General features: G+C 41.6%; 1 protein-coding gene across 1 annotated transcript in view; it reads right to left on the bottom strand.

The window, feature by feature from the left end:
* Positions 1-12029, bottom strand: part of BARD1 (BRCA1 associated RING domain 1) — a 38826-nt gene that overhangs the window by 23595 nt on the left and 3202 nt on the right. The window contains exon 4 of the mRNA XM_066189435.1: positions 4459-5456. Coding sequence (XP_066045532.1) covers positions 4459-5456 — 998 coding nt within the window. The remainder of the gene's footprint in view (positions 1-4458; positions 5457-12029) is intronic.

Here is a 12029-nt window from a genome sequence, read left to right as displayed (position 1 = left end):
ATTATCAATGAAGGATTACATCCAGCTCTTGAAGAGGCAGGAGCTGCCGCCGAACGCAGAATTATCCATTCGGAACAAACAAAGCTCAGGACATTTCCTGCTCATCACAGAGCTCAGCTGTAGTGACAAGGCAGCAAAGGCACGGGTTTGCTCTTCCCGGGAGCTGGGGAAAGCGGAGAAGCAGGAAAGGCACTGGGGCCATCTGTTGGCGGAGCTGGAGCCCGCAGTAGATCACACAGGGAAGAGCATTTACGCGGCTTTAGCACCTCCTCCTCCCAAGGAGAATTTAGTTCCTGCAGCCACGATTGGCATAAGCCCAGAAAACCATCCCTACTTGGCTTACACAAGGTTGCTGGAGCTCTTTTTTCCTTTCCCTCAAGTCCTGAATTTAATACGTATGGTTAAGAACTGCAAGTGTCCCTTCAGTCTTATTTTACAGGGTTTTTTTTTTCCATTTTGCCCTTTACAATTTCCATTAATCAAGGTATTTTTCACCGAAAAGTCAAATCGCTAAATAAATGGAAACATATTCTACCAGAAAACACAGTCTGCCAGTTAAAGACAGAGATCCAAAGAATTAGGACAGTACATGAAGATGAAGCAAAAAACCTGTACTCCTTCAACCAAATAGTTCTTCCTTTATTTACAAATTTAACCAAGCAACTTCAATCTTTAGGTCAAACGAATGAACCAAAAAAATCCCTTTCAAGCACAATGCCATTTGCTGTTTAAGCTGTGGGGGAACTAGATTACTTACAACTCATAAATGGTCAAGGAGGACAAATATGAATTAAAGAGCTTACAGGAATTGTGAACTCCTCCCAGGATCCTTCAAGTTTCTCACCTCAAAAGCCTCCAAATGAACTCCCTACACAGCAGATTGGGCCCTAATAGCAAACTTACAAGATGCCACGCTTAACCTTTAATGCATGCAAGGAGTTTCCCAGCCTCAGAAACAAGGCAAGTGACAACCAAGCATTATGGAAAAAGAAATGGTAACTTGTTTCCAGGCTTCCAAATCCGCACTTGAGAAGATGGATTGCTTTGACTCATGGCCAGTTTCCATATTCTCAAGTCGTGCATTTGAAACCATTGCACTATTTCATATGTGCCTTCACCTCCTTCCTCCAGTAGAGGAGATGTTCTGTGACACATCTCTCAGCCATGACACACACAGATCCCTACCAAAAGCAAGGAAGTGCCCAGCTGACCAGGTCAGACACCTGGAAACAAGATTTTAGAGCCATCCTGATGTTTGCCATCACATGCTGACAAAACCACAACATCTCCTCTGCTCTCCTTCCCGATGTGTCCTTAACTGGCAACAAAGCAACACAAGGAACACTCTCACAGGCTCAGAAGGAATTAGTTCACCGAGTAAATTATAATGACCATGAAGAGTCCAGGACAGCAGGCTAGCCATGGGTGAAGCCTCTGTCAGCCCTCCTGAGAGTGCAAGGAGGGAAAGCTGTCATGAGCTGTCAAAACTAAAGGGTCCCTGGAACAGGAGGAAACCAAATCTAGCCCAAATACACCATCTCTCTCTTCAAACTCAGTACATGCTCTGCATAGAGGCAAGTTCTTCTCTCCTCAGAGCAGGGACAACTCCTTACTTCCTTCTAACCTGAAGCCTCACAAGCCTTCTCCCGGCTATTTCCCAGCCACTCCCTGTAACAGCGCGGCTGCTGCCAAGCTCCTCTGCTCCCCTCGTGCTGCAATTTCCCTGTGCTCTGCCCCATCACCTCCCTCAGCAAAGCAGGAGAAGCACAGGCTCACCCCCCAGAGGTGAAATGCAGTGCCAAGGAACTGGGGGGTTCTTCTCCCCACAGCAGATCCAGGACTCTGCACCAACTCTGTTAAGTGGCGCTGTGCTGCGATTTAATTGCCATGGAAAAGCTGGTCCTGGGAACAGATTTGTTCTCTTACTGTAAAAAACATTCCCACGTGGGCGGAAGGGCTGTTGATGGGGCAATTTCCCACTAGTTTAGAATACTTGGGAGTTGAATAGGTCACATTTTGTATTTTAACTGATTGGGATTTTCACCTTCAATGGCTATGAAGATAAACATGACTGCTGTTTGCTACAGGAAGAGTCACATTTATTTTCATTTATTAGTTTAACTCAGCATTAAGTTCATCCACACTACAAGCTTTCTTGAGAACCATTTTGATTTCAGTGAAATAATAACTAGTAGTAGTAGTAGTAAATGGGGACAATCCCTCAGAATCATTGGAAACAGCACAACACTTACTTTTCATGCCTGCTAACGTTGTTTATGATCTCTTTTAAATAAGAAAAAAGGGAGAATTCAATTAGCTTTAATTAAGTTCTGGGTATTAGACCCTAACAGCTAATGAAAATAATACAGAATTGTTTTCATAATTAATGAAGTGCCAGAGAATTAGACTTCATTTTACTTTAGGGGAGGGTGGCAGCTACAAGTCTGTTTCCCTTTACACACATGGAAAAACATTACTGGCTGTGAAAACGACAAGGAAAAAAAACTGCCAATAAAACAAAACTGGAAGAGAAATACTGCTTTCACAATTAAAAAAAAAAAATCAGAACTAATCTGAAGGGGAAAAAAAAAAAAAAAACCAAACCAAACCCAACCCAAACCAACAAATCTAAACCCCACACTGAGAATATCGCAAAGGGGATGAAGCCTGGTATTTTCAAGACCGGTTTGGCAAAATACTTTCATCAGTTCATACAGGGTTCCTGCAAGTTAATACATCATAACCAAGGGATCACTTTCCTCGTGTTGTTTTAGCTCCTTTTCAAAGCAAACTTTGGGATCACCCTGAAGCCCGACCCAGCTACACAAACCTTTGCTAATGAGCACCTCAATGAATATGGAGCTGGTGGATAAAAACCACAGCAGAACTAATGAGGAACAGAAGCCACTTCCCACTTTAGCTCAATAATTATAAACATCAAAAGACAACACCAAAAGGAACTCACAGGACTGAAAAAGCCCATCCCACTGCCCACACTCCAGCTGGAAATCAGCTTTTTTTTTGGCTGTACCAACGCCAGTAAGGAGTGCCAGCAACACCACTAAACTTCAGTAATCAAAACATGTTTATCCTTTTTTGTCTGCAGCATGAGCTGTTTAGTTTTTCCCTATTTATCTTCGAAATGCTTCGCCATGAAAAACCACCTTATTGGCAGATCAGCAACATGCCAATACTCCAGGCCTCAACAACCTTCAGGGATGCTGTTTTCTTAGATGAAATACCTGCATTCCAAAGAAGCATCAGGAATGCTGCTGGAAACCAGACCTGTGTGAAAAGTTGTCAAGGCAGATCCATTTTTTTTCAGAACCAGTCAGTCATGACTGTATTCATTACAAACGCCCAGAAAATAACAGAAGGGTAATTTGTAAACAGCGTTTTAATAAAGAGGGACTTAAGACAAGAGGCAGCAAGAGATCTCTCCTTTAAAGCTCTTGAGTCCTGGGAGGACAACGTTTCATTTTCTCCCCCCTAATTCCATATTAATGACATCAAATATGAGATTTGAACTCGACTCAGCTCAGCTGACACTTCCATTTAAAAAGGTCTCGTGCAGCAGGAGGGGCTTATTAGAATACCTATGCAAGAGGACAGAGTTATTTATCAAGAACAGCCTCTGTCTCACCAGACAGAAGTGCTGGATAAATGTCAGGTGCTTAGAGAGGAATCAATTCTTCCAGTATATGCAGTTTATTAACCACACGGCATCTGTATTTTATGATTCAGCACTAAGTACACTCGAATTGCCAGACTACAAACTCCTTGAAAGGACCTCTCAGGAGGGAGCTGCCGTAAGTGCATCTGGTGAGTGGGACATGTGTTAACCAGCTTCTACAAAGGGACCAAGACAGCACAAAATGGAGAACACCCCAGCTCTGTCCCTTCCCTCCAGGGCACAGGGCTCAGCATGGCAATCACAGGGTGCAGCACCTCATTCACCTTGAGCAAGCACTTGCATCAGGTGTTGGATCTCAATGCTTATATAATAGTTAACTGATGTTTCAGAGAGTTATCTTTATGCACATAGCTCAGATCTTGTCCTGGCTGAGTTACCAGCTCAGGCTGAACTGAACAAGGTCACTCAGTGAGATCTGAAATAGTTCCTAAACTCCTTATGACAAATGAGAGACAGCTTTCTGGCACACCAGGCCAAAACATTTAAATGCTTATCGCTTCCTAGAACTCGCAGGTATAGCTGACACTGTAATGCTTTGAGTTTCCAAGTACAATCATCTTTGATCATTCCAACAGTCATTTCTTTGTGAAACCAGAGAATCAGGTTGGAAACTTCCCAATAAACCTAGAAGAAAAAGATCAGAGCCTGAGATTTCCTTCCCCAAAACAGGATGTTCTGAAGTAACTGGTTTCCAGAACATTTTTAAAACAACATTATCTTTTTAAACCTCTGCTTAAAGCTGAACTAGAAGAAGATGGTCCTACCTTGATGGAAGCAACATGGAGCAAAGTCTCTCCCTTGTAATTTCTTCTGGCAATTGTGTTGCCACCAGGGGATTTCAACAGAGCAGGACTGAGTGGTGTTGCTATTTGACTGCAAGTCTTAGAAGTGGATGGGGTAGAGGGAGATTCTGAAAGTGAAGGACTGCTTATGGCTTGAAGGGCTGCAGATCTTCTTGTCTTCATCCCAGTGCCAGTGAGTTTGGATGCAGAGGGAGAAATCTGAACTGGTGTCTGTTCAGTGGCTGGGCAGACGGGGGAGCCCTGCAGTGACTCCTCCTCAGCCTGCCTGCCTGCCTTCCCAGGAATGCCCCTCTCACTTCTCCTTGCTCTTTTAGACTGAGGAGTGGACTCCTGAAGTCTGGATTGCTCCCTTGCACGTTTCAAAGGCGTAACTTCATTTGCTGTTGACAGCAATGTCTCTGCAGCACAATTCTTTTCCTTGCTATCTCGTGCAGAGCACACAACCTCACTGTTATCTTTCTTCTCTGGGGATTCTGCCTGGGGTAGAACTTCCACATCTTCCGTATTATTGCTGGAGTCAGCTTCCTTTACAGACTCCTGCTGAGGTCTTTCTTCAGGACTCTCTGGTTCCGGAGTGCACAGCACCACTGGTTGACTGCAGATGGTCACGCACTTTTCCTTGGGAGTCTTCTCCTCGGCTCTTTTCTGCTCAGGTTTCTCTAAGCTCCACTCTTTGTTAATGTCTGCTAGATGTTTCTTCTTCATCTTCTTAATCTGTCTCTGGGTTGGTCTTTTTGTTGGCTTGGAGGGCTTTTCTTGAGGGTGAGGTGGGGAAGGAAAGAAATCATAAACTGAAGACGTGTCTTGAGCAAGGTCATTGCTTTTAGTCTCAGCCCGGCTCCTGTTCACGACGTATCGAACCTTCCTGCTCCTTGGGCTGAACCACATTTTTATCTGCTCCTTCTTGCTCTTCCTTCCCAAGTCTGAGTCAGTTGGGGTGCATGTATCCTCTGCTGGATCTAAGTGCATGAAGAGAGAGTAAAAATAATTATGGAGCACTCTTCAGAACCTCACAAAGCAAAAAAAGGATCACAACAACAACTGCAAAAATTGATGAAGTGTTACTAAATACAATCTATAAGCGCTTTAATTCCTTCTGAGAAGACTCATGCAGTGACTTTAAAAGCCCTGGCAAGGCCACACGTCACTCAGGAGCTCAGAGATCCAGCAGGCAAGTGAGCATCCTGGCAGAGAAATTCCTTCAGCAGTCTGGGTGCACAGCCCATGCACAGAAGAGTTCTGACTCTCAGGTCAGAAAAGAACAGAAGTTGGTTTTCTCACTGAGTTTTCCTTGGAAATAGGTCTAACAGAGAGGCATGTGCATACACAAAAGAGCACAGAAACAGTTTTCTGAAGAGATACTACAGTTCGTCTCAAGATGAAAAGGAAAAATAGCTGTAAGCAAGCAAAAACAACATCCTTACAGAAACGTCCAACATTCTTGAGAAATTTTTACTGATTCCACAGATATAGCAGATGAACCAGAGGAATATATAGAAAATCTGTAAGGAATTGTGTCCTGTCATTTGATCCTTTACCCCTGGGTAGTAAATCATTTCAAGGGAGCTAAGCATTTTGATGATCTCAAACATTTCTTTAAAAATATGCAGTGGAGCAATTTTGTAACTCACATCGTACAGCACATTACAAATCAATGACCAGGGTGACCGAGGAATATCCTGTACTCCCAGCACATGAAATAACAGTGGAAAACAAGGACTGAGGACATAAATACTGTCCTCAATGGCTTAAGAATAAATTAAGGAGTATAAAGTGACCTCAAAGTTAGACACTAATTTAATTCGACAGGTTTTTTTTGACATGAAAGAGCGATAGCAGATTTTTAACCAATTCCTCCATTCTGAACTGGTGTTATTTTATTTGGACAAGGCCTCCAAACTAAATGCACAACTCATTCTTCCTGTTGCCTCAAACCTCAGGGACTACCACTCACAAAAGCCTGGGTGATTTATAGCAATCAAACACAAAACTAATATGAATTTTGTTTGGTTTAGTTGGTTTTTTTGAAGCAGCACTAAAACCAAGATTATAAGGACGGCGAGGGTTCTAAGCACTCCTGAAATAAACTATGCAAAGCCTCAATTATTAAAAGTGACAGACACTCACTGCAACAATCTATCACCTTCACTTCAGAGCATTAACTTTCCATGGCTAATTTATTATCTCCATACCTTCTCTTTTATTTTTGGTGTTAGTAAGTACAGCCCGTTTTTCACAGCAAGCTGGGATAAACTCTCAGCAGCAAACACACCGGTTCCAATCCCTTAGTCACAAAAAAGTGCATTTGAAACTCCACTTAGAAGAGAACTGTGCAGCTAGTAATTCAACACTAAAACAGACACTCACAGTTGTCTTTTAAAGCAATATTGCAAAGTTAAATGTTTCCTTAATCTTGATTTCAATTACCCTACTTACCCCTCGAATTAAATGCTGTTACATATTAGATTTAGCTAGAAGAATATGTAAGCCATCAGACCAAAAGTGTCATTAAGAATACAGCTTGAGGCTAGTTCATCAATCATTTAGGCATCTAAAGATAATCATCAAGTACAGAACTGCAGCTATTTGGTTTTCCTCTAAGGCTGGGCTTGGTGCAAACAAGAAACAAAAGCGCCGAAATTGAGACTGAAATCTCAGAACTAGCTAGCTTTGAGATCATACCCAATCTCATTCCAAACAATAACATCTAAAAAAAGGAAGAGCTTGATTGCAAACAGATGCAAAATATAAAACACAAGTTACTATTTACTCATCTCGCCTTCAGTGTTTACACAAACTAGCAGATCTCCTTGTAAAATATTTACCTTGCTAAAACTATCAGTCATCCCCAAGTAAAGAGAAAGAATCAAATCGGCTTGCAGAAGTAATTTGTGCGACAATTTTACGATGGCCAGGATTCTTTTTGATGTGTACAGCACAGCAAGGCTTTCAAGTCCAAGTGACAAATTCAATCAAAGGCACTGCCCTTCAGAAGTATGATCTAAAGCGGCAGAACACAATGAAGCATTTACACTGCGTGTAGCACTGCTGGCAGCTGGAAAGCCTGTGAAATAACCCACCACCAGGCTTCCTGAACTGATCTGTTCATTACTGGTTGCTCAGCAGGGACTTAGCAGTCAGGTTATTAAAAACCTGCTGAAATTATAACACGCCAAATAAATAGGTTCCCAGGAGTGCTTTTCCTCACCTGCAACGACTTGAGGCGTAAGAGTTATGTTCTAGATCAGGGAGGCACTCGGGGGACGCGATTCAAAGACACCGACAATCCTGACAAAGACACCCACCCCATCCAGAGGCCAGCCCTGCACACCCAGGGGAGGAAACTGCATCTTGTGGTTTTTTCTTAGACTCTGCTATCCCTTCCTCCATTTCCAAAGTGTACAGCAACTTGGACAAATGGCCAATCTACCTTCCCTGAAAGTCCAATCCTTTGATGGACCCAGAGCTGTGAGAGAGAGAGAGAGAAAGAAAGAGGGGAGATCCAGCGCCAAGAAGCTGAAAGGAAGTTCTTATGATTTAATAAGTAAATGTTAATTTATATAAAGAAGGTATTATCTGGTGGCTAAGTTCATTCAGTTAAAGTACCTTCAGAGAAAATTGCCCACGATAAAAATCAATCCCAATGAATTCACTCCTGTCTCAGAGTTTGAAGCCAGAGCTTGGATCTCAACAGGATTGAAAAAAATTACTATTATGGTTTTGATTTAATTATCTTTTTAATAAGTAACTGTCCTCCCAAAAATTTTCAGAGAGGCATTTAGACCAGGTAAATCAGTAGAGCGTGCCTTACTAATCCTAGATTTTAAGCATCTGCAATGGCATAAGGAGCATCCAAAATAACACATCCTATTAGAATCAGCCCATAATAAATGCAGTAAATATCGTCTCCATTACCTATTAAACATAACATTCAGCTACACAATGTAGTAACTGAATTGTTTCTAAATTACAGTTATTTGCACATAATAAGCCCAAGTTTCTCAATGCTGACATTTAACAGAATTTGATTTCTTAAGTGCTAAAAGGGTTGAGAGTATAAAAAAAAAATACCAGCAGATAGTCAGTGCCTTACAACTAGAGCTCCATCTACAAGTTCTGCTATGCTGCAATAGCAGGCTAGTGCAGGGGAAAAAAAAAAAAGGAGCAATTAGAAAATGTGGTTTAGCTATCATTAATCTGCATCAAAGGAATATAATGATGCACATTGTGTGCCTTTCAAATTATTCTCTATTACGGGTTTCAGAACAGAAGTTGAGAAATCTCTTTGACAAACTAGTCCCTTATTAAAAATCAAAGGGAAGAGCTTTGGTACCATCTGTGCAACATCAGTGCCTTCAGTGAAGAATGATTATTTTGCAAGTTAAGTATTCAACAGCGAGGGAGAAAAGGGAGAAATTCCAGCTATTCAAAACCCCACCTTTAGACATTATGAAAAATGTCACAGCATCCCTGAAATGCAATGTAATCTGTTACCACAGGAGTTCCACATCCAGTAAATGTGAAACAACACTGTAAAGGTTGATTGAAAGTTGATCTTGCTGGCTTGTCCACCAGCATGAGCTTAGGAAGCTTCGACCAACACCTGCAAGGTGTAAGATCTGCATGAGAAGAGGGGGAGGAAGGCTGTTTGATCTGTTTGATGTGGAAGAGTGAAGCAGACTGCTACACAGAATAAGGTAAAATCAGCTCTAAGTGGTTGGTGATGGTTCTGAAAATTTACAACAATCTCTTCTTTTTTAAAGAACATTACACAGAAAAGCCTAAGTGTTTAGAACTTCTCTTTCAAAATCATCACTGTAAATCAACAAATCCAGTGTTTTATGCACACTGTGCCCATGACTCAAGTCCTCAGGAATTACCTGCCTGTGAAGTCCATCATCCCACCAGTGTCAGTTCCCAGGATGTTTTGGACACTGCCACATTAGAGCTGAAGAGTTTGAGCTGCAGACATCCTATCTGTGGTGCCTGCTGGCCAGCCTCCCTTTACCCTTAGGAAGGTACAGCACAGGGCAGCCAAAAGGTCAGGCACTTCTCACCTAAGCATATAAATCCTCTAACAAGTGAATTAATTTGGAGGCTCAGCACTTCCCACCTATAATTTGCATTTTCCAGCCAATTTCAGGTTGGTTGTTTGTCAATTCATCTTCAGTCACCCCAGGAGTGCCATTTGCTGTGTTTCCCTCGAATTTAAAAGGCAAGTATTAGCTGCTTTGTGCAGTCTTTCCTGAATTATTTGCTGCTGCTTCTTACAATGCACATGCTGTTTGGCAGAAGCTATTTTTATCCCAATGGAATACAAAGTGAGATCCCTCTCATGTCTACTGTGGAACCTGAGGGTACGGGGATTTTTGTATTTGAAATATTCAGTGTGAGCTTAACCCTATCCTTTTCAGTCACAGCAGTTCCACGGGGTTTTTGAAAAGAAGAACACACAGCTTACTGCATGCACTAGCTCTGTCAGAGACTAAAAACATTACAAGCAGGATGCACTTAAAAATTTCAGTGTCAACAAGGATCTCCAACAAGATTTAAGTGAAGCCACAACCGTCTCAAAACAAGGCAAATATGCAAAAGAGAAATAAAACAAATATATTGAAATATTATTTTTTTCAACTGCTTCTCTTCCTTTCCTGCACTGAGAGATTGATTTTTCGGTCTATTTCCTTTACTGGAACATAAAGTACAATTTCTGACCTTCTAACACAAAAGAGAAGAAAATACTGTTGACAGAAGTACAGCACTGGAAGAACATGAAAGCGAGTCCTTAACAAGAGAAGAAAACCCATGATTCTCCAACCTCAAACATATTTCACTTTGGATACGTTAAGTTCAAGGCAGAACTTAATGTATCCATACATCTGTGGGAGGTGAGGGATTTGCCTGAGATGAGGGACAAAACATCCTGAAGAATCTGCTCTCAAAATCACTAAAGCTACAATATCCTGTGATTTTTCAACCACGTATATATATTTTTTTTTTTGCCAACACACAGCTGGTTGTTCTTAGAGGTGTGCTCGTTTATTTATGAACTGAAGCCATTCCTGAGAGTGAAGCATTACCAGCTCAGGAGGATTTTCTCCTGACCTCAGTATCACACATCCAAAAGGCCACTGTGCTAATCCTTAGCACACTGCAAAGATTACAAGTGACACAAAGGCATCTCCCAAATCATTTCATATAAAACGCTCTTGTAAACTTCTGTCTCGTGTCTGCTTTTAAGTCAGAACAAGAGATGATAAAAAGAACCTCATTTAGTTCTGTGGCCTAGCCACACCATGCAGACTTTATTTTAGAAGAACTGGGGGATTAAATGTACTATTCAATTTTTAGTACAGTTAAACATCAGACCAATTTTTAAGAGCTAACCCATCTCGAAGAGTTCTCCAAAACATCTAAACAGTATCAATAGTGCTACCATGGTGTATTTTAAATGCTTTATTTATAGCATCAAAAATAGCTCCTCTCAGAATGATTCTCTTCCCAGTGCGCTTTTAAAAGCCTTCATCACTTAAAACGTTTCCCTGAAATCCTATTTAAGCCATCATATGTTTTCTATGCTCCAGAAGATTTAATCATCATAGGATTTTATACCTATATAAAATGTATTCCTTTACACTTGGACACGAGCTTGCAGCCTCATCACTTGAAATCCATTTTGGGGTCAATAACGAGCTATTCCATAAATGAATGAAGGTGCTGATGGGATTAGACATAGAAAAAGAATCTTTAACTTAGACAAACATATTAGGAAGCAACGGTGAAGGAAGAATTACCTATTCTGTACCTGACAACTAAATGAATGTTTTCTAAAACTCAGTATTACATAAATGCTCCTCTCTGAGCTTGCAGAAGAAACACACAATCACCTACGCTTACTTCACTACAGTTTTTCCTACTTTGACAAACAACCTAAAATTTGATAGAGATGAATCCCCAGAGTACGTTCTCTGCAATCTTCTAGCACAGTCAGCGATGACAAAACGTCACTGCAGCAGACTAGCTGATTGTTAGGCACCAGAAAATAAATGAGTTAAGACTTGCTTCCTTCCCCTTTTTAGGCAAGGATCACGGATAATTTCTCCCATGTGTAAAAACCCTGAACTGAAAATTACCGGGACAGCAGGCACAACTCAGTGCACAGAAACACAGAGGCAGGAGAAGATATCCCTTAATTCTGTAACAGGGGCCCCCTAATACAATGCAGAACATTACACACTGGGGCTCCCACAAGATACGACAACCTGTGCCCCTGCTTTGTGCCACGAGACTCAGCCATCTCTCCCACTTTCATCTAATTTTGGAAGACGGATTCTAATGAATTATGGACTAACCCGCTCACGCGGATTTCTCAGTGAAACAGATTCAAAGAACGAGCAATCCATACAGACAGTTCTCTTCGAATCAAATTTTCCAAACGTGATTTGGAACAGCCTCTCGGAATTTTAAGCAGGGCTGCGCTGCTCGCTCCCTGTCAAGATGAAAGGGGGTGGCCTGGCCCCTGCAGCCACCAG

The sequence above is a fragment of the Chamaea fasciata genome, unplaced genomic scaffold (genome assembly GCF_029207755.1).
Source record: "Chamaea fasciata isolate MVZ Bird 193981 ecotype frontalis unplaced genomic scaffold, bChaFas1.0.hap1 SCAF_8, whole genome shotgun sequence".
NCBI classification, from domain to species: Eukaryota; Metazoa; Chordata; class Aves; order Passeriformes; family Sylviidae; genus Chamaea; species Chamaea fasciata.
Note: the sequence above shows the minus strand (reverse complement) of the source record. Positions and strands in the feature narration are given on the sequence as shown.